Source organism: Sarcophilus harrisii, chromosome 3 (genome assembly GCF_902635505.1).
Source record: "Sarcophilus harrisii chromosome 3, mSarHar1.11, whole genome shotgun sequence".
Taxonomy (NCBI): Eukaryota; Metazoa; Chordata; class Mammalia; order Dasyuromorphia; family Dasyuridae; genus Sarcophilus; species Sarcophilus harrisii.
The window spans coordinates 36,941,571-36,963,803 of NC_045428.1; the positions used below are offsets into that span (position 1 = coordinate 36,941,571).

The 22,233-nt window shown below is 40.0% G+C and overlaps 1 protein-coding gene across 4 annotated transcripts; it reads left to right on the plus strand.

The window, feature by feature from the left end:
• The first annotated feature begins 546 nt into the window (after positions 1-546).
• Positions 547-16,195, plus strand: ZNF639 (zinc finger protein 639). Of its 4 annotated transcripts, none has more exons than XM_031957701.1 (6): positions 547-724; positions 7,679-7,760; positions 8,492-8,560; positions 9,512-9,622; positions 10,676-10,726; positions 10,889-16,195. In XM_031957701.1, the coding sequence occupies exons 3-6, from the start codon at positions 8,503-8,505 to the stop codon at positions 12,043-12,045; spliced, it is 1,377 nt and encodes a 458-aa protein (XP_031813561.1). In that variant the 5' UTR covers positions 547-724; positions 7,679-7,760; positions 8,492-8,502; the 3' UTR covers positions 12,046-16,195. The 4 variants fall into 4 exon arrangements, with proteins under 4 accessions (XP_031813561.1, XP_031813559.1, XP_031813560.1 ...); XM_031957699.1 differs by having other exon boundaries at positions 548-724; positions 10,676-10,810; XM_023500718.2 differs by lacking the exon at positions 547-724 and adding an exon at positions 6,953-7,214 and having other exon boundaries at positions 10,676-10,810.
• Positions 16,196-22,233: the final 6,038 nt, after the last annotated feature.

Consider the following 22,233-nt stretch of genomic DNA (forward strand, 5'->3'; position numbering starts at 1 on the left):
AGGCCACTTATAATGATAATAGCAAGCATTCACAGAGTGTGACGAGAAGCTTTTCCTATATGATGCTCACAATCGCCTAGAAAAGTGGGTAACGGATTCATTCTCATTTTGCAGAGGAGAAAACCGAGACTCGCCGGAGGTAAGTGACTTGCCCGGAGTCACCCAGCGAGGAAGGCGCTAAGTGCTCAGTTCTCGGCTTTCCCGACTCCTACACCCGCTTTCTACTCCCTGCATCACATAGCCAGCGTCCCCAGCCCAACCCATACTTGATCAAGGATGCCCTACAGCATGCATCTTTGTCGAGCATCCCTCCCTCCGTCCGCGCACCACGGATCAGTTTGTCCCAACCCGAGGGTTTTAGGCTCCGCCCCCAGAGTCAGGTAGTGGGCTCAGCCCCTGGGGGCGGGGCACGGCCTCTGGGCGCGGGCGCCCGCAAGCGGGTGGAGGGCGGAGGCGTCCGGTCGGGTGGGTCCCACGTGGCTTGGGGGCCGGCGCGCGGGAGGGCTGCTCGGCCCCGCCCCCGCCGGAGGCGGAGCGCGGGCGGTGCGGCTGCGCGGCGGGACCGGCAGGGGGCGCGCGGCGGCCGCCGCCTGCGCCGGGGCTGGAGGCTGGTGGTCGCTCCCTGGCCGGGTGTGCGTGCGACCGCCGCGCGCCCCCCTCGCGCCCCGCCGCCCCTCCCCCGCTCCGTCTCCGGAGGCGCACGGCGCAGGCGCGGAGTCCGGCGGTGAGTGCGGGCCGCGGCGGGGTCGGGCGGGGAGGACGGGAGAGGACGCGGGGCCGGGGCGGGCCGGGGCCTGTGCGGGCGGCGCCCGGGACGAGGGCCGGGGCGGGCCGGGGCCTGCGCGGGCGGGCGGGCGGGCGGCCGGCGGGCGGGCTCGGCGCGTGGCCTCCTCCCGGCGTGTCCGGGACGGGGCGGGCAGAGCCTTTCTGCGCCACGCCGCGCCACGCGAGCCCTCCCTGTGGGGCCTCAGTGGCCCCGTCCGCGGAGTGGGCGTGCGGCACCCCCGCGCCCATTGCACGGATGGGCAAGCCTAGCCCTTGGCGGCGGCGGCGGCGGCGGTGAGTGGCTGAGAGCGTCGGGCCCGAATCCAATCCAGCTCCAGCTTTTCGGTAACCCCCAGTCGGGCTCGGAACCGCGCTGTGCCTGGCTTCCCTCGCCTGCAAAACGGGGGACACGTTTAACCCTTGCCTCCGACGCTCTCTAGCTGTGTGATCTCGGGCCCGTCAGCTTGGGTTTCCGTAACTGCGGCACGGGCCCGAGAATGCCCGCCCCTCCCCCCGGGTGGTCGTGGCGCCCAGGGCAGGGTCCTTGCCAAGCGCCGCGGGCTGCGGGCTGTGCATTGCCGGCTAGCAGATGGGAGGGTCCCCGCCCGCCAGGCGCTCGGGCGCCTCTGCACCGCCAGAGCGCTGGCACACCTGCAGACCTCGTGTTCTTGTGGCCTGGCGTCCGTCATGCCGTCGCTCCCTCCGGGTGGGAATTACTCAGGCCGAGCCCCGGGCCTGCGCGGGCCCTGCCCCTCCCCGGGGAGGCGGGAAGCTGGCGACTAGCGGGCTGTCTGGGAGCCGTTCCCGCGGATGCAGAGAAGCCCAGGCCTTGCCTTGGGGAACCCGAGCCTCCGGGGGGCCGGGGCTCGCTAGTAACTTAGCACAGGATAAGTAACTTCCAGAGATACAGTGTAACTGCCAGGGATCGTGAGGGAAGGCGCCGGGAGAGCTGCCCGGCCTGCTGTCTCAGAGGGAGGCGAAGCGAAGCGAAGGAGCTCGGTCCTGGCATGAGCAACTGCTGGGCAAAGGCGTGGAGGCAGGAGATGTCCTAGGCCGGGTCACATTCTCCATTGGGACTTAAATGCCAAACAGAAAAAAGCTGATATTTTATCCTGGAAGGACTAGGGGGCCATCAGAGGTTAACAGTTTGATTTCATGGGACGCACCTTAGGAAGATCACTTTGACAGCTGAGTGGAAGATGGATTAGAGTGAGGAGAGGTGAGACCAGGAGGCCCATCAGGCGGCCACTGTGAGTAGCTCCCCTTCCTGGGCCTCCCAGCGAGGGAAGGATGCAATACCGCTTGCTAATATGTGGAACTTTGGGCAGCGTCCCTTTCCTTCAGCCACCAGCTGTCTGATCTAGTGATTTAACTTCTGTCTACCTCAGTTTCCTCAACTGTAAAATAAGAGTAACAAAAGTAGCCTATACCTGTCAGGGTTGTGTGAGGATCAAATAAGATCATATTTGGAAAGGTCCTGACACACAGTAGGTGTGTAATAAATGCATGTTTCCTTCCCCTTTTGGGACATATCACCATGAAGAGAAGGTTAGCAAAAAGCCTGGGAAATTTGGGGTTCCTAAAGGCAAACTCTTGAGAAGTAGAGGAAACTGTGAGTGAGAACTCTGTGAGACCTGATGTCTCTTAGGCTATAAGATGGGAGGAGTTGGAATAGTCAAGGTTGTCATCCTGGATGCTGTGAGAGTGTTATTCCCTTCAACAGAAATAGCAAAGTTTTGAGGAAGGTAAGGATTCCTGTCTGGAAGATTTTCACTTTGAGAAACTTACAGGATATTGTAAATAAATGCCCAGTACACAGTTATCGATGCCAGTTTGGGGTTAAGTAACTAGAAAGGGCAAGCTACTTAGCCTTTCTGAGCCTTAGTGTGCTCATTTGAAATAAGAACTATTTGACCTAAATGATCTCCATGGAGCCTTCTGCCTGTAGGATTTAAGATCTTGGTTAGATGGAGCTTCTGCCCTACTTCCTCTTGTTTGCCTTGGCTTCTGGTTGCTTCATTGATTTGTCCTCTAGTACAAAAGGACAGATCTGGAAAGAAAACTTGCCTCTGACCTAATTCTTGGTGATCGTGTTGCCTCTTAATCCAGTCCTTTCTCCTTCCTCCTTGCTCCACTCTGTATGGGATCCATTCAGATATTGTCACACTGACTTATGTGGGCAGTATTTTCATTGCTTATTCTGACAGGCCATCACTCCCTCAACCAGCTGAACTAAAAATACCTGTCAGGAAAATGGTACTTTCAGTCTCTGCCAGGAAAGATCTTTCTTTTTTGAGGTGTATTGAAGGCAGATATATAACCCCATCAACTGGGCTAGAACAGGACATTTCTTAGGCTGAGAGGCTGACCTTTACTGGTGAATGCTCCTTACCATAGTGGTACAACAAGAGTTTATATTTATGAATATCAACTATATATTTGGAAATATCTAATAAATGACCAAGAAGAATGAATCAATGAATGAAAAAGTATCAAGCACTTACATTATGGATACAAATAGGAAAAAAAGAAAGAGCTCTGCTCTCAACAGGGGCAACAGCACCTGGAGGATCATTCAGAGAGCAAGCCCTAGTGGTCTCCTTGGCAGAGAATGGAGCTTGGCTGGAAGGGTTACAGCCAGCAATTACAGGTTTTGAGATCAGCTCTTTACTGACAATTAATTGGGTCACCTGCCATCAGGTGCCCTCCTGGCACAAAACACCAAGTTTCACTTTTTAAAAAATAATCTTGGGAAAGAGTAAGTATACAATATTTTGTTTTGTGTTTTTTTTTTTTTTTTTAATCCACATCTATAATACTTTAAAATTTAGGGAGTTGTTTCTTTGCAATACCTTATGGGACAAGTGGTACAAATGCCGTTATCCACATTTTAAAGAGAAAGTCTTAGTACTCACAGGTTGTAACTTGCCCCATTATATAATGTTATTACTGAGATTTGTTCCCAGCTTTCCTGAATCCGAATCTTTTCTGGGACTTGGGCATTTTGCCCCCCTACATGAAGCCAGAAAGGGCCTCCCTGTCCTTGGAGATCAAGGAAATTGTGTCCTCCTAGGGTGTTATTTGCCTGAGATAATGAAAAAACTCAGGGTTTTGACTCCAAATCGAAGCACAAAGTACCTTTGTGCCAAGCACTGTATTAAGTAAAAAGGGTAAATAACGGTGAGTGTTATATACTGTTATCCCTTTCATATGGAGACTTTGATATATCATGGGTTGGCATAAGAAATTAAATGGGCATTTTTAGGGGGCTTGATAGAAGCTGCAGATGACACACAAAAAGTTTAAAAACTCAGAAGTGCATAAAATATATACATAGTATTAACATATTTTATCTTTTTAATGCTATAATAGTTCAGATTTCTTCTCTCATATGGAGAGAAGGCCAAAATTTTTCACGGAAGATTTTTTAGAATGGGGAATGGGAGGTGTTTGGCATTCCTCTAACTGCCTTGATGTGGAAGGAATAACTGTAAATGCCGTTGTTGTTATACCAAGATAAAAACAAGTCTGACCACTAGAAGCCTAAATTCATTCTATTGATGAGCCAACATTGATGTACATATAAAATGTAGACAAAGAAAATCTGAGGTAATGTGAGAACACTGGTAAAGCACTAGCAGCCTGAGTAGTCGGGAAGAGGAGAGAAACTAGGAATTCTAAGGGTTAGGAGAGAATATATTGTAGGGATAGAGAGAGGTCTGGGCAAGAGCTTGGAGATGGGACCTGACAGTATTATTAGAACAACAAGAAAATGTTTAATTTGGCTGAACCAAAGAATATTCAAAGACATAATAAATAAATAAAAGGCTGGAAAGGTTAAAAGTAGGTTGCAAGAAGCTTAAAATACCAAAAAGTTTATATTTAAAATGTCCTAGAAGCAATAGAGAGTTGCAGGAACTTAATGAGTTGGAGAAATGCCACGCATGGAGCGGTATGGTAATGATGTATCACTTTGGCAGCTTCACAAAGCTTGTGCCTGAAATGTGCCCGCCCTGTGTGGGAGTCCGAGTAGTATCTTTGTAGCAAGTGCTCACACTTTAGTTGCAAGAAGCAAACAAGTTAAATAGCTATAAAATATCCAAATAGTTTGACAGCAGGAGCTCTGGGGCTTGCACAGAGTAGGTACTTATAGTAAATGTTGCTTGTCTTAGAATTAAGAAGTTAGATGAGTCAGAGGTCACATAATGTGGGTGAGGGTTTGGTCTGGAAAGCCCTAATCATGGATGGTAAAATCCTTCACTATATTGAAGGAACAGCTAGGTGGCTCACGTTTAGAGAGTGCACTGGGGTTGGAGTCAAAAAGATCTGAGTTCAAATCCAGCCTTAGACACTTCCTAGCCGTGTACCATTTGAGCTCGCCTTAGTTTCTTCATCTGTCAAATGAGCCAGAGAAGGAATGGCAAAGCACTCCATTATTTCTGCCAGGAAAATCCCAAATGGGATCAGCAGGAGTCAGATGGGACTGACAACTGAACAAAAAGGAGTAAGTGGGATCTTGGATCAAGTTTTTGATCACTAGGAACGGATACACTACTAAGCATTGTGATAAGAGTCTGTGTCTTTCTCACTTTTGTTCTTTTGCCCCATTTTTCTCTGTCTCCTTACCCCTCTTCTCTTTCCCTCTTCCTACTTACCTTCCTCATCAATTCCACTTCTAACATGTCTTAAATCCACCTCCTTCTCCCAGTCTGCACAGTCTCCACTTCACTTCTGTTTGTCCTCACAGTTCACCTGGACTTCCAGAGCAGCCTGTGGATTCATCACACCCCCACTTCCATTCTTTTCTTTCTCAAATCTGCCATTCATACATAATCCTCCTAAGAATCTTCATTGGCTCTTTGTTGCCTTTCCAAACTAATTTTTAATTCATTCCTATAAGTCCTCTCTGCTTTTCTCCCCAAACTCATCATTCCCTTCCCTGCTTTGCCTTTGCACAGGCTCTCCTGAACACTTAGAATACCATCTTCCCTCACTTCTGCTTTTTAGAATACATTCATTCCTTAGAATCCTTAGTTTCCTTCATGATTCTAGGGTTTGATTCAGATGTTAGCTTCCTAGTGAAATCTTCCCTGATTGCCTTCCTCAAATCACGTTTGTTTGTTTTTCAGTTTAAATGTTTTAAGTCTTTCTCATTCAGTAAAATGTAAACTCTTTGAGGGTAGGGACTATTTTAAATCTTTGTTTTTATATCCCCGATTCTTCATATATTGTGGGGGTTTGGCACAAGTTTTTTTGAGTTGGTTTAAATGTTAGTATTACTATGCATGTGTATTTCAGTCCTAAATAGAAAACCTTTTTTTATAAGAATGGTCATGTGGCCTATTCACTCAGTTGAATAAGCATATATTAATTATGTGCTTGCAGACACTTAAGGGCTACTGGGTGAATCAGGAAGTTCAAAAATGATGTGAAAAATCATCCCTGACTTCAAAATCATATGAGGAAATATGTAGTTTAAGTTACAAGTAATGTAGCTGATCGTTTTAAACCATGAAAGAAAATGCCCGCTTGTCTTGTGCAGTACAACAGGAATAAAATATGGATTTAGTCCAGTCCAAATGAGAAGCCTGGTTTCTTGCTCGGAGAGATTGTGAATGATAATCCATTTCACCAAAATTTAAGATTATTTCTTACATGTGGTGTGTTAGGATTCTTATAAAGTGCTAAGATAGTGGAATTGATAAGAGACAATAATTATCTAATTTAACATGGTTCAGTATGATTGATCTGATCCTTGTAAGGAGAAGTTATGAGCCAGAACTTGAAACAAGGTACTAAGTGGTATTGAGGAAACAATGATTAAATCTAGTTTAGGATTGATTTAATCCTACAACAAATAATAGTTTCCTAGTGATATAATGATTGGTGTGTACTCAGTGTACAGCAAGAAGCTCTAGGAGGAGGAGACAGATTCATTCCATCTTCCATCTTTGTGCTGGCTGGAGACTGAAGCACATACCTTTGGATTCGGAGGGAGCTAGAGGCAATATCTGGCAGAGGCAAAGGACTAGCAGCAGGAGCTCTCCAAACCAAGTTGAGAGATAGACCTCTAAGAAAGCTAACCGGGCCCAGGAAGAGAGACAAGACTTTGAAGGAAACAATAAAGGATTTGGACTTTAACTCCTAGCTGCCCCCAGAAGCCCTTCAAGAAACCTGCTCCCAGAGAACACTATATTTTAAAGAAGAACATTATAGTGGTCAAATTCTGTCTCTGCTTCAGAAGTTACTCCAGTGATGGTTTATCTAACCATCTGTACTGGAATGAGCTTTGATTTCAGGAGGATGGTGATCCCTCTGCCTTTTGTTTCTTCTTCTGAGGCTTCTTACATATAAATATATATATATATCCTAAACTCTATCCCTTCACAGGGTCTCAAGAGGTTGGATATTGAAAGAGAGGTGAGGAGTTCATTGGAAAGCAGTAAAAGGTAAATGTGAGCAAATAGAAGTCTGATTCTGATCACGGGTTCCTAGATTTCACACTGGAAGGGACTTTGGAGGTCATTTAGTTTGACAACTCCCTCCCTTTACAGATGAGGAATTTGAGACCTGGAGAAGTCGTGTGACTTGCCTAGCTTGGCTCACACCTGTAGTAAAGGTCTGAAGCATGGCTCAAAGCCAGGTGTTCCTGACTCCTAGGGTCAGCACTCTCCACCACACACCATGCTGCTCATAAGTCTAGACAACCTCTACTAAATTCTCACGTAAAAATTTAACTGGTTTGATTTTCCTTCTAGTCTTTTTGGTATTTTAAGGTACTTGTTTTGGAATTCTAGAGGTATTCTCATGCCTTAGAAACTTCTCTTTGTTTTTGCTACAGATTAATATATTCTGGCCATTTTGGGGGATTTTGTGATTGCCTGACCTTTTTGTTGTTGTGTTTTGTTTACAGGTATTTTCCCTACTTGTGGAAGTATTGTAACATAGCATTCCTTTGTTGTTCTTCCAGATTCCATTATTAAGAATTCCACCAAGTAAGTTAGTTGGAAAGGGAGTCTTCATATTTATAGCAGTTTTGGGGAATGTGATGTTTTCATGTTGGTAGTCCCAGCTTTGAGTGGTTTTCACTTGGACTGCCTGGATCACCAGTAGAATGTTGAATATGACTTCATAGTTGAGCAAAGGAATTTTCTCTAGAACAACTTTGTATTCCCTCTAGTTCTGGGAACCAGGAATGATTGCAGATTGGCTCTAGTCATTTTGAGGGAAATGTTTGGAGTCTATAGTAAAAATTCCAGATTATAGAATTGTATCTGTGGAATTCTCTGTATAGTAACTAATGTCACATCATAGACTTCGTTGGTTTTTTTAGCGTGTTTATAATTTTTGAATCTAAGAGTTTTAAATGAATTAAAATCAGTCTTTATAATAGAAAAATATCTTGATATAATAATTTGTAGTTGTCAGAAGTACTTTTAACGTATTATATATAGAGAAAAAGCGAGACTGAGGTTTTCAACCAAAACTAAAAAATAAAACTGCAACCAATATCTTAATTTAATACTTTAAAAATAAATACAAAATATAAGTAGAAACAATTTAATGTACTTCTTTTATGAAGTAGGTTATCAGTTGGCCCATAGTTTCTAATTTTCTTGTTTCCTTTTTTTTTTTAATTGCATGATACCAAAGAATCTTGGTTTCAACATTAGCTTTTTTCCACCAGATTTCCTGTTTTAAATAAATTATTTTCATTTACTTTTAGATTGAAAAGATATGAATGAACATCCTAAAAAAAGGAAAAGGAAGACTCTTCACCCTTCTCGTTATTCAGGTCAATATGTAATTTCCTTATTTTAAATTTATTTATGGATTAATACAGTTTTTCTGTGTAATCCTGGTCTCTGTCAAAAAAAAAAAAAAAAACCCATCAAATAAAGGTTGAAATGCAAAGGTGATAACTTATATTATTTCTTCTGAATGTTTATAGTCTAATTCCAACAACATATTGTTCATCTATTTCACATATGTACATGTACATGTTATGATGTATGTGTATATTTTTTTGCAGATCAGTGTTTCTTTTCCCCATCAGTAGAAGATATTTTACAAGCCAAATACTTTTATTGCATTCTAAGAGTTAACACACTCAGTTATTTTTAAAAGCTAAACTCTTTGTTGATTGTGTAATTTTGGCCTGTGGTTTAATTTGGTCCTGTACTACATAAGCAAGGAGTGACATAATGATCAGGGTGACTTGATCTCTTTGGTATGGAAGTGTCATACCTCTGTTCTTCACATTTGGTATTTGTGATAAGCTCAGACTTATTGGTTGGACCTTAAACCCCTGGGTTTTTTATTTCTGGAGCAATGCCTGTCCTCCTGCTGTTTCCATACCACCTAAGTACGCAGGCCAGAATTGAGAGACCTCTCAAAGAGCTTTCCATCCTCAGAGTCAGTCTGATCCTTAGCCTAACCCTTACCTGTGTAAGAAGTCTTAGGAAGCTCTGAAGGACTTGGGTCTTCTTTGTGGTGAATTCAGTTCATTATATAGTAGTCAAGTCTTCTCTATTTATGGGCTGCAGCTCCAACTAAAAGGGAAATGTATTTTTAAAGATATTTTGCTATTAATTTTTTAAATTCTTATTCCATGTGTGAAACTTTGATTAAAAATACTAGAGTTGGTGAGCTGAACAAATATCTAAGGAAAACAGTAATGCCTTTTTGAAGTACAAATTACTTGGCATGGATGTAACATGGATACATCATCTTTGTTTGTATTCAGATTCTACTGGAATAACCAAAATTGCAGATGGATTCAATGGAATTTTCTCTGATCATTGTTACAGTGTCTGTTCTATAAGACAGCCAGATTTAAAATATTTTGAGAACAAAGGTAAATATTTGAAGTATATTTTAATTGAAATATATTTATTTAAAGTCCATGTAAATATTTCCCTTTCTCACTCTACTTGAAAATGTGAATGAGATTATTGATTGAAATCATTCAAATGGACTGAAATGTTTAAAATTGTTTTTAATATGTTCATAAAAATCTTACCTGATCCCTTGATCGACTGTCACCCCATGATTAAGTGGCAAAGGCACAGAGAGTGAACATGGGTCTTGGTAAATTACTTCTTGCTTCATATAGTTAGTTTGAAGGAGCAATGAGAATAAAAAGCACAGAGCCCTCTCAGAACATGGTTTTGGTGGTCTTGAGTTGTACCTTTTGACTTCTGCTTCCCAAGTCTTACTGTTCACTGTTGAAACTTCAGAAAAGAACACTTCTGGAGTACAGCCTCCCATCTCTGTTCCTGCATCTAGAGATCTTTAAATGAGGAAGGAAATTGAGAGATCTAGTCCATCCCACTCCCATTTTACACATGAGGAAATTTAGGGTCACTGAGATTGAGGGATTTGGCTCTGGTCACAGAACCCAATGAGGAAATTCACTCCATTTATACAAGTTTGTCACTTTATTGCAATGTGGAATTGCAGAGAGCTTGCTGGGAGCTCTGAAAGGTTCATTAACTTGCTTAAGGCCACACAACCAGAGAATGTTGAGGCAGGCTTTCCTCACCCTGCCTGCTTCACATTCATTATGTCTTGCTGCCCTAATCTGGATGGCTCTAACTTATTTCAGCCTCAAAATCTGGGGGCTAGAGAGCAAATATATGCCCCAAGCTCCTGGATTGGACAGACAGCATTCCTGTATACTGTATGTTTTAAGTAGTGGAGATCAAAGCCTATTCTCTAAAGGAAGTAGGGGAGAGAGGAATAAAGAAGGAGAAAATAGGAATCTCCATTCATGTCCATCGATGAATCTTCATAACGTGTCTACTTTAATGCTTTGTAAGCTTTCTTTGTAAGAAAATTCTTGTAATTATTTGTAAGACAATTAATCATTGAACATTGTTCTGATGTAAACTCCATTTCCTCTGTCCAGATGAAGATTCTGATCCAGAGACATCAAATGACTTGCCTCAGTTTACCGAAGGTATTAAAGCAAGGAGCAGAAATCCAACCCACCTGGTTCCCAGTCCTGTGCTCAGGATCCTAGATCATGCTGCCTTTTCTGCAGGTTGGGAAAAGTCAGCGTTTTTTGTATTTTCCAGGTAATTCGATATATTTTTCTCACTGTTTTATCTTTTTCTTTTAGAGAAATCTGCTGATATTGAAATCTGTGAGGAATGTGACTCCCCGGAGTCGGTTCGCCAGCAGCCTCGTGAGGAGAGCCCCATCGAGGTGCGCACCGCTGAAGATGTGCCCATCGCTGCTGAGGTGCACGCCGTCTCTGAGGATTATGACGTCGAGACTGAAAACCTGTCCTCTGAGAGCCTCCAGGACCAAGTTGAAGAGGAGCCCCCCGCTAAGCTGTGTAGAATGCTGGACAAGAGCCAGGCTTTGAATGTCACTGCTCAACAGAAGTGGCCCTTACTGAGAGCAAATAGCAGCGGCCTCTACAAGTGTGAGCTGTGTGAGTTCAACAGTAAATACTTCTCGGACTTAAAGCAGCACGTGGTCCTCAAGCACAAACGCGCCGACGCCGCCAACGTCTGCAGAGTCTGCAAAGAATCCTTCTCGACCAACATGCTCCTACTGGAGCACTCCAAACTGCACGAGGAGGACCCCTACCTGTGCAAATACTGTGATTACAGAACGGTGCTCTTGGAGAGCCTGAGCCAGCACATTGCCGACGCCCATTTCAGCGACCACCTGTACTGGTGCGAGCAGTGTGACCTGCAGTTCTCCTCCAGCAGCGAGCTCTATCTGCACTTCCAGGAGCACAGCTGTGACGAGCAGTACCTGTGCCAGTTCTGCGAGCATGAGACCAACGATCCTGAGGACCTGCACAGCCACGTCGTCAATGAGCACGCCTGCCGACTGATGGAGCTGAGCGACAAGGAGAGCGGCGCCGGTGAGCACGGCCACTACAGCCTGCTTGGCAGGATCACCTTTGACAAGTGCAAGAACTTCTTCGTCTGTCAGGTGTGTGGTTTTCGAAGTAGACTGCACACAAATGTGAACAGGCATGTGGCCATCGAGCACACAAAAATTTTCCCCCATGTTTGTGATGACTGTGGGAAGGGCTTCTCGAGCATGTTAGAATACTGTAAACATTTAAATTCACATTTGTCTGAGGGGATTTATTTATGCCAGTACTGTGAATATTCCACAGGACAGATTGAAGATCTTAAAACTCACTTAGATTTCAGGCATGCAGCTGACTTACCTCATAAATGTAATGACTGCTTAATGAGGTTTGGGAATGAGAGGGAGCTTCTAAGTCACCTTACAATTCACGAGACAGCTTGATTGTTTTTACCTTAATCTACAGAGTGTTGGTGTAAAATAATAAATTCATCTTTTATTAGAGATTATAAAATTGATGGTTTTAATAATGATACCGCTGAGGGTTATAGCAGATTTATTTATTTATTTATTTATTTTGGTGGAGGGTTTTTTCTGGTTAGTGTGGAGATTTTTCAGCACGAGGACATCTTAAATGTGCTGCTGTTGGTTTTGTCCTACTAAATTTTGGGCAGCCTGCCAATAGCCCGTGCTCTTAGCTATCGAGGAGAGAAAGGCAGGAGCTTGGAGGCTTGGGGTGGGAAGATAAATAGACTATTATTATCTTTTAGTAACTTTAACTGCCTCAGCCTTTTTGAAGATACAAAAGTAAACATAATTCTTCACTTATCCAGCATTTCTATTGGAAAAGTCATCCAAGACACTTATGTACAACAGGAATAGGCATGTTAGAGGCAGAGTGTATGTGTGTGTGTGTATGTATGTGTATGTACACAACTGTATATATAATTAAACTATTTCTAAGATGAGGACCCAGATCTTCTACTTACTCTCCCTTCTAGTCTTCATTCCCAAGGCATTCGGATAGCTCTCCATCCCAATCTACAATTATAGAAATGCTCTTAGTTGTGGTGATAAGAAATTATTCTCTTGGTAGTTATTTTTAAAAAACAAAAAATATCCTTCTATCCCATTCCCCCTGGCTAAATTAATTTACTCCTCCAATAAGAGGAGTGTAAGATTAAGATTTGTTTTTGTTTGGTTTGGTTTGGGTTTTTTGGTTGTTGGTTAGTTGTTTGTTAGTGTAGAAAACTCCACCAGTACAAATTCACAACTTGTTTGTGACTCTTTAGGCAGTAGCAAGAGCTACACCAAAACCCTACGATTGTGTAAGAGTAACAATACCCGATGATGAAATGAAGAATGTTTCCTAAAAGAGATTGCAAAGGTACTTAATTGACGCTCTTAAGACTTTGAGTGAGCAATGATAAACCAAACAAATGTACTAAATAATCTTCTGGTTCAACACTGTTGCCACTCACACAGTCCCTAATTTTTCTACATCACAGTTGGCTCTTGGTTTCACAAACCAACTCCATTTCTTGTGTATTTCTACCTGGGTAACATGTTTTCTGGTGTCGCCATGTATGGTGCATCTACTTGAATCATCTTCAGTTGCAAAATCCAAGCATCCCAGTGGCTTCTTAGAATCAGGAACTTGGCATTTCAGTATTACAGTTAAATCCCAATTTTTGTAAAGAGATTTACCCAAGTCACAGGGCAACTAAATGTTAAAATCTGACCCAGATTTCTTGCTGTGCTTTCTCATATTCTTTGCCCCTTCCACCTAACTTTTCATCACTTTTGGTACCCTGGCTTCATCCATGCCCATGCTTGTCCAGACCAGTGAAAGGTTATAGGGGACAGCACGTTAAAAATGGTCACATTAGTACTTTGTATTTTTGTGTACTGCTTTTTGGTCACAAACTATGATTTTCTTGGTGATCAGGTACACTGAATAAATGAGGTTTAAGTAGAAGAACCCATTGGAAAAGGCTTAAAAAGTATAATTATATTACAGACTTTCTGATGAGCCTAGAACTGAGATCCTCACTGTCAGTGTCAGAAGGGGCACACTTGGCATTGTCCTAATTTTCAGTCGAACTGTCAAATTTTATTTGACAATAAGCTGCGGACATAGCCTAAGATGTACCAGTTGCTTTCAGATCCGTAGTTTTTACTTAGTGGAATTATTTGGAAAACCATGCTTCTTTTATTTTTCCTTTGAACACAGACCTAATTTTTAATGTGCTCACTTTCTCTTTGGCCACATTTCTATTCCAGGAGCATGTGGTTGATCATGCTTTATAGAAGTCAATACAAAAGAATTCTAACTGGAATCTTGGCAGCAGAGGCGAGCAGTGTGATGATGTGCTTGCCTAAAGAGATCTTGGCTTAGCATATTCTGTTTCTCTCTGTGTCTCTCCCTCCACAATGAAATAGTTTTTGTTTTTTAAAGAGACATTAGTTTTTAAATTACAAGGAACTTCTACACTTTGTGAGTTGAGGGAAAGCTCTTCTCACAATTTTTAAGTTTGCCATTTAAGTTGTTAGGTCTCAATTTTGGCTACTGTTGATGTCTGATTCATTAAATCCTGGTGAGTTTCTTCCCATGCTTCAATAATTTAGGTAGTAGATTATAGGTATATAAACATACTTTTGTTTTTAAGCATCATACAAAAATATAGTAGGAAAAAACTACAAAACCTTACATTCATCATATCAGCATTCTATCATCAAATAATAAAATATAAGGGACATAATCTGTCTGTTTTAAAATAATCTTTTTATAAGATTCTCTTTTGGTTACTGAAGAGTTTGAAAGGAATGTTTCCCATTTGAAGTTAAAAGCACTGATGATATGTAAATTATGTATAGCTTTTATAAAAAAACAATCAAAATCAAAGATCTTTAGAAATCAAAATGAGATTCTAGACAAAGATAAGGTTGATCATGTTCTTATTTTTTTATTTTTGCCAAGGTTAAATGATCTGAGAGTATTTGCTGTGTCATTGTTTACCTCTTAGTTATACATTCCCTCTCCCGTCATTAAATGTCCATGTCCAACCCCCAATAATTGTCTGAATTTTCGGAAATGTAGAAATGAAACTAGACTTAAAGGATTTAAATTTTCTCACCTTCAATTCTTAATTTCAGTTCCAGTGAATGAGTCTTGAGAATTTACAAGTGTGAAACTTTTGTATTTTTAAAATTCTGCCTCATCTTACATTTCATGTAAAATTTTTATACTGCCATAGTTTTCTCTTTGAACAACTCTTAACCCAAAAGTAAGAGAACTAGAGAAAGAGCATCATGGTAATTAAAGAGGGGAAATGGCAGCTTCAAAGCTTGTACATTTTCTATATGTGTTGAATGTATTTATTAAACAAGAAATTTTTATATAAATCCATATTTAAAGTATTTATGCTGTGATATTGTCTTGTTAATATAAAGTTACAAAATGAACATATGCTCATAATACTTAATGTTTTTTTAAAGTTGATTTTAATCTTTTATTCGTTGAGTTTGAGGGTATGATTTTCTCTATATCAAAACCATTGTGTATTAAAGAGAATTTTCTGAACAGTTGAATTCTAATGTGGAAGTACCATGAACTATTTTTGGTGGTGCATCTTCCTAGAAGTATTCTTACAAGTACTATTCATATAAAACTACTGGAAGTTTGAGAATGGAAACAACAATACTTTTATTTTTATTTACGGTATAAAAATAGGAATTATAAAAAACAAATATGAAAATGCTAGTTGTAGATTTTACATGGCAGCTTTAATTGCTGATTCGAAACTTTGCTAATTTGTCTCTGCATATCAAGATTGTATAATTTTCAAAATGGCCTTGTCCCCAAATAAATCGGAGAACACAAAGCAAACATGGGCAATTAGGAAAATAAATCTTTTGAACTATGATTGTTAAGTAGGTGTATCATAATATGATCATTTCATTTCTATAATTTGAAAATTAAGCATCGATGATTTCTAAAGGGAATTTTCAATATAATAAGCTGTTACAAAGTAATTTAAAGAAGCAAATAATTTCAAATATGATATTATGAATAAGGTAGAGCAATGAATTTGGGGCCAAAGGACTTGAGATCCTGGCTATTATTTGCTCCCATGTGATTATAAGGGAGCCTCAGGTTTAAGAGATTGGATGATCTGTAAGGCTCCTGCAGCTTTCCTCTTTCTATGATCTAATAATGTTTATAAGACTTAAAATTTCAGGAGAAACAAGACTAACCTCATATCATGAGGAGGTGTAATATCAAGATTTATTGTCTATTTGCATGAGGGTCATTCAGGATCCAGACACTCCTAATCTTTATCACTAGCCAGTTGGCATCAACCCGTCAAACAATTTCTGTAAAATATTTGATTCATTTGTTCATATTATTGGATTTAGAATGCTAATGAGTAGAGTCGTTGGAATTACTAACCAACCTTGACTTTGTGACTGGTCATTTTAACCATTGGCTTTACAAAGCCCTTCCTCTAGCAGTTGGCTCAGGCCTGCTTAGACTTCTTGTCTGGGACTCTTTCCATCACTGCCCCATGTCCTTTGTTCAATTGTATTTAGTCATTACACTTTTATCTTTCCCTCTCCTCATTTTACCAGATTAGAACCTACTTAAATCTTCCTACTTTCAACTTAAACTCTTTCCAGTCAACTTTTTAAAATTTCAGAAATTTTCCAGAAAACTTATTTCCTAATGATTCGTTATCCTTTTTGTTCTGAAATTTTTAAAAGCTCTTTCCTCCTTCCATTTTCTGAACCTCATTCACCCTGTACCCTATACCATGCCAAAGACACTCGACTTGTATATTATTATGTAAATGCATACAGTATTACAAACGTGTTTATATAAATATATAATGTCTGTACAGTTTTGCCCTACCATGTTTGGATATGTCAAATGTGTTCCATTTTAGTTTGTGAGTAGTGAGCTAATTTGTTAAATATACAAAAGAATACGATACAAGTCTTAATAAATACTTTTAAATGATAAAATGCAGTGATTAAATTACTTCTGATTAAAAATCAAAGCTCTTTTGACATACAGTTGGTATCTTTATGCATATAATTCCCAAATCTTTATATTGCTTGGTTTTCATGCCTGACTCTTCTTTCACACTCTCTGTTGCTGGATCTTCAACTAGGTTACATCTGTTAATTAAAGTATCCCTCCAAGGCTCTCTTCTTACTATTTTACTTGGCAACCTCACTAGCACTGGGATTTATTATCGTCTTTATGCAGATCATTTTCAGTCGTGTGTACCCCATCCTAATCTCTCTAGCTTTTTAGCATCTTCAATTTTCTTTTGGTGATATAAATTTGTAAGAATAGGAGTCATTCCCCTATGGAAATAAAATCTAAGGCCATAAATGGCATTTCTCAAGGCAAATCCAGATCTACCTATAGCCACATGGAAATGCAAATTAAAACAATTCTGAGATTGCACCTAACACCCATCAGATTGGCAAAGATGAACCAAAAAAAAAGGTTGGCCAATTTTGTAGGGTGTGTGAAAAAAAAAAACAAGCATATTGATGCACAGGTAGACCTATAAATAGATATAATTATTCTGGCAAGCAATTTAGAATTAGTCAATAATAGCATTTATTAGAATTAGAAAATATGTTTATTAAGCACCTATTATAAATTAGACCCTCTGTGAAAAACTAAGGATACAAAGAAAGGTAAGAGACTGCCCTTGAGATCACAATTTAATTGGGAAGATAACATGCAAAAAATATGTACAAGATAAATAGGAAATAGTCAATAGAGGAAAGGCAATTGAATTAAGAGAGATTGGGAAAGGAATTACATAGTTACTAAACAGTGATGGTATTTCAACTCGGCTCTGCCACTGCTAGGCATATATCCAAACAGAGAAAAAGGTCCTATGTGTACAACAATATTTATAGAAGTTCTTTTTGTGGTGGCAATTCCCCTCCCAAAAAAAACCCCCAATCTAGAAACTGAGGAATTGCCTATTGGTTAGAAAATGACTGAACAAATTATATATGAATGTGGTAGAATATGATTGTGCTCTAAAAAAAGAGGATGTGATTTTGAAGAGATATGGAAACACGTGTAAATTGATTCTGAGTGTAGTGAACAGAACTAGAAGAACAGTTAGGCAAAAATAACACCACCATAAACTTTGAAAAATATCAGAACTCTGATCAATGGTATGACCGTCCACATTTCCAGAGGTCTAATGATAAAGCATACTCTCTACCCTCAGACCATAAAAAGTGATGGATTCAGAGTCCAGAGGGAAGTTTTGTTTTTGTTTTTAGAATATGACCAATGAAGGTAATTTATTTTGTTTGAGCATGCATAAAATTGATATAGAGAATTTGTTTTTTTTCTTTTCTTTTCCAATGGAGTGGGCTGTGGAAAGAAAGAAAATAGATTTCTAGCAATTAGAAATATATAACTAGCTTTAAAAATGTGCTTTGGACATCTCAAATTCATTATGTGCAAAAACAAAACAAAAATAAATTACATTTCTCCCCAAACCTGTTCATATTTCTAAATTCCCTATTCATATTAAGGCCACCACCATCTTTCCAGTCGTTCACACTTGCAACCTTTGGTGTCAGCCCCAACTCTTCAGCTTTACACACCCCACGTGTCATGTATTGCCAAATTTTGTTTCTTCTTTCATAATATCTTTCATATATGTCTTATTTTCCATATTCACACCATCACTACATCTTTTTAGTGCCTCATTACTTCATTTTGGACTATTCGAATTTCCCTGGGGTTGGTCTTCCTAACTCCAGTGTATCCCCTAGATTTCTTAAAACTCAGGTTTCACCATATCCCATATTATCTTCTACTTCCCACATACACTATCAACTCCAGTGGCTCCCTACTATATCTAGGATTGAATGTAAAATCCTCAATATTCCATTTAATGCCCTTTTAAGATACCTTATTTCCCTTCATGTTCTTCTATGAACCAGCAACACTAGTTATCTTACTTTTCCAAGTATACGCCTTTTCACTGGAAATGCTCTCTCTCTTCATCTTTACCTTCCTTCACATTTCAGCTCAAACATCATCTTTCAAAGGAGGCAGTTCTGAGGTCTTCCTTACTGCTAGTGCCTTCCTCTGACTACCTTCCATTTAGTCTGTATATTCCTCATATTCCCTCATTTACCTGTTATCTGTGCCAATAGAATGGAAATACTTTGATAAGAAACTTTGTTTTTGCCTTTGTGTCCCCAGAAATTAGTACAATGCCTGACATATAATAAGCACTTAATAAATGTTTGATGGCCAATCTTAACATCCAAGTACAATGGATAATATATCACTTTATGTCATAGAAGAAGCCAATTCCCCAAAATGGGAACTTACTGTTTCTCTATTTCTTTTAAAGGAAAAATCAACTGTGAAAAATGTATTTTATAACAAATAAGGTTGGTTACTGTGAGAAACAGAATGAAATAAAAGAAGGGATGTTCAATTGGAAGATTTTAATTCTAGTGCCACCACTCTTTGGTTTTGTGACCATGAGCTACTCCCTTGACCTCTATTAGTCTACTTCTTCCATCTGTGAGCTATGGAGACATAATTTCTGGGTAATTAATCATTTTGTTAATTATGATAAATTAATTAATAAAAGGATAGTTATTTGTCCATCTTTCATAAATCAAAGGTGACACATAACAGGCCTCTCAATGCTTGCTTGGAAGAGTAGGTGTTCTGGACAGGCTTCAGTCATCTCTGGTAAACAATGAGAGACTAAATATTATAATGAGAGGTGCACTGATTCAATTGAGAGACTGGAGGACTTAATTCTGATCATTCACTCTTTTTTTTTTTTTTTTTTTAATTTAATAGCCTTTTATTTACAGGTTATATGCATGGGTAACTTTACAGCATTAACAATTGCCAAACCTCTTGTTCCAATTTTTCACCTCTTACCCCCCCCCACCCCCTCCCCTAGATGGCAGGATGACCAGTAGATGTTAAATACATTAAAATATAAATTAGATACACAATAAGTATACATGACCAAAACGTTATTTTGCTGTACAAAAAGAATCAGACTTTGAAATATTGTACAATTAGCTTGTGAAGGAAATCAAAAATGCAGGTGGGCATAGATATAGGGATTGGGAATTCAATGTAATGGTTTTTAGTCATCTCCTAGAGTTCTTTCCCTGGGCGTAGCTGGTTCAGTTCATTACTGCTCCATTGGAAATGATTTGGTTGATCTCGTTGCTGAGGATGGCCAGGTCCATCAGAACTGGTCATCATATAATATTGTTGTTGAAGTATATAATGATCTCCTGGTCCTGCTCATTTCACTCAGCATCAGTTCGTGTAAGTCTCTCCAGGCCTTTCTGAAATCATCCTGTTGGTCATTTCTTACAGAACAATAATATTCCATAATATTCATATACCACAATTTATTCAGCCATTCTCCAACTGATGGACATCCATTCAGTTTCCAGTTTCTAGCCACTACAAAAAGGGCTACCACAAACATTTGTGCACATACAGGTCTCTTTCCCTTTATAATCTCTTTGGGATATAAGCCCAAAAGTAACACTGCTGGATCAAAGGGTATGCACAGTTTTGATCATTCACTCTTGGACAAAGAGATGGATCTCTTCTCAGACTATCCCAGTCTAGAATCCACTTCTACTCAGACCTATCTAACTAAATCACAATGGACCAGAATTTACTAATTCACTTGGACTAGAATATCTTTACTTTTTGATCAGACCTAAGTTCTCTGTTGAATACGTTTTGTCCAAGATTTTATCTTATCATCAGGCCTGTATTTCAAAGGCTGACTGAATAACCAATGGGTAGATTTCTCAATGAAGCTGGATAGGTCTTCCTGACTATAGGCTCTTTGACTTAAGCAAAAGAAAAGTAGAATATAGATAAAATAATAGGACAAAGAGAAGGAAAAGGAAGTTAGCTAGCCTGGCTGTCAAGATGTTAAAAGAAGTGAGGAGAATGAAAGCTCCAACATCGAAGACTAGCACAAACAGTTTGCCATAGCAGTGCTCTAGAACCTGGCTACCTAATTTGTGGGTGACCCCATATGGAAGTCATGAAATTATGATTTATCATCAGTAAATGTCAGATTTGTATACCTATTTTATATACCTCTATACCTGGGGTCATTCAAAAATTTCTCCAGCAAAAAAAAGGTTTATAAGTGAAAAAAAAATTTCAAGCCCTGTTCTAGCGGGTATACAGTAAGAACCACCAACTCTGAGTATGTCACTGGTCAAGAAAGTAGGACATGCAGGGAGAATATTGCAATGGCTATATAGAATAAATTAATGAAAAGCATTTATTAAGTGTGTGCAGGCCTAGGGGGTTCAAAGACAAAAATGAGACAGTTTTGTTCTTCTAGGACTTTACATTTTAATTGGAGACATAAAGTATAGAGGGGAGTAGTGGTCAGGGAAGGTAGTTATAGTAAAGAAAGAGTGTGGTAGGTAATGGAACAATAGTGTAGTTAATTGACAAACCCTTTCCAGGCACTATATAATACTGATTGGCTGTCATAGCAAGAGAAGAAAAGGAAAATGGTGGAAAACTGATTGGAAATGAGGAGCAATGGTCCCAGGAAGGGCAGAGTCCAGTGGCTTATGGTCTATGGCAGTTTGATTTACATAATGTGAAACGCTTGACCCTCTGCCAAGGAAGGCCAATCAACCAGTTCAAAGTACTAGCTGGCCTCCTTCCTAGAATAAAAGATAAATGGAGAGAAGAGTCAATAAACTTTCAAAATTTGGGATTAAGAAAAGGAAATATTCCCATAAAAATAAGATAGGAGGATGGCAATATGATCTGATTAAAAGATCAGAAATGATCAGAAGAGGCAGAGGGAAATTTTGGATTGTGACAGAAGGTTGAAGGGTAAAAGGATATAACAGAAAACTTCCCATCCTTGTCAAAGCAGATTACCGCTCACTTTCTGGTTATTTGTATAGGTATAAATTATACTCTTCAAAAGGAATCAATTGTCAAAAATTATAAAATCAGAGCAGCTAGGTGGCATAGTGGATAGAGCACCAGCCCTGAAATCAGCAGCACTTACATTCAAATCTGGACTCAGACACTTCACACTTCCTAGCTGTGTGACCCGGGGCAAGTCACTTGATCCCAAATGCCTCAGCAAAAAAATTCAAAAAAAAAAAATTACAAAATCTTGGGTAAGAAGCTGAAGACTTAAAAGCAGGAGATAGCATTTTCAGCATTGCTACCAACAACAGGTAAAACATTCAGATGAGTCAAGCTAATTTGGGGAATAAATGCCTGATTTACCAGATAACCAGTAAAAGGATTGTTGTCATCGTGACACATAAAACCAAGATGTGGTGGAGAATCTCTTGGGGAATTATGAGAGTAGATAACCACTACCCACTTTAGGTGATTCATATGGGCATAACTGATACTACCAGAAGCAATGCAAAGTCTTGGGCAAGAAAGTCAGTCAGTAAACATACTAAATCCTGTGTCAAATGCTAGGGCTCTAAAGGCAAAAAGTTCCATTCCTCAAGGAACTTGCCTCCCAGTGAGGGAGATAACATGTGAGTAACTATGTACACATTATTTATGCATGCAGA

What these genes read in the sequence shown, in the direction of transcription:
- ZNF639 (XM_031957699.1), top strand. Translation starts at nt 8,503, where the DNA reads ATGAATGAACATCCTAAAAAAAGGAAAAGGAAGACTCTTCACCCTTCT. An exon ending in TCACCCTTCTCGTTATTCAG is followed by an intron (nt 8,561 to 9,511) that starts GTCAATATGTAA and finishes GTTTGTATTCAG; the next exon opens with ATTCTACTGGAATAACCAAA. An exon ending in AAAATATTTTGAGAACAAAG is followed by an intron (nt 9,623 to 10,675) that starts GTAAATATTTGA and finishes TCCTCTGTCCAG; the next exon opens with ATGAAGATTCTGATCCAGAG.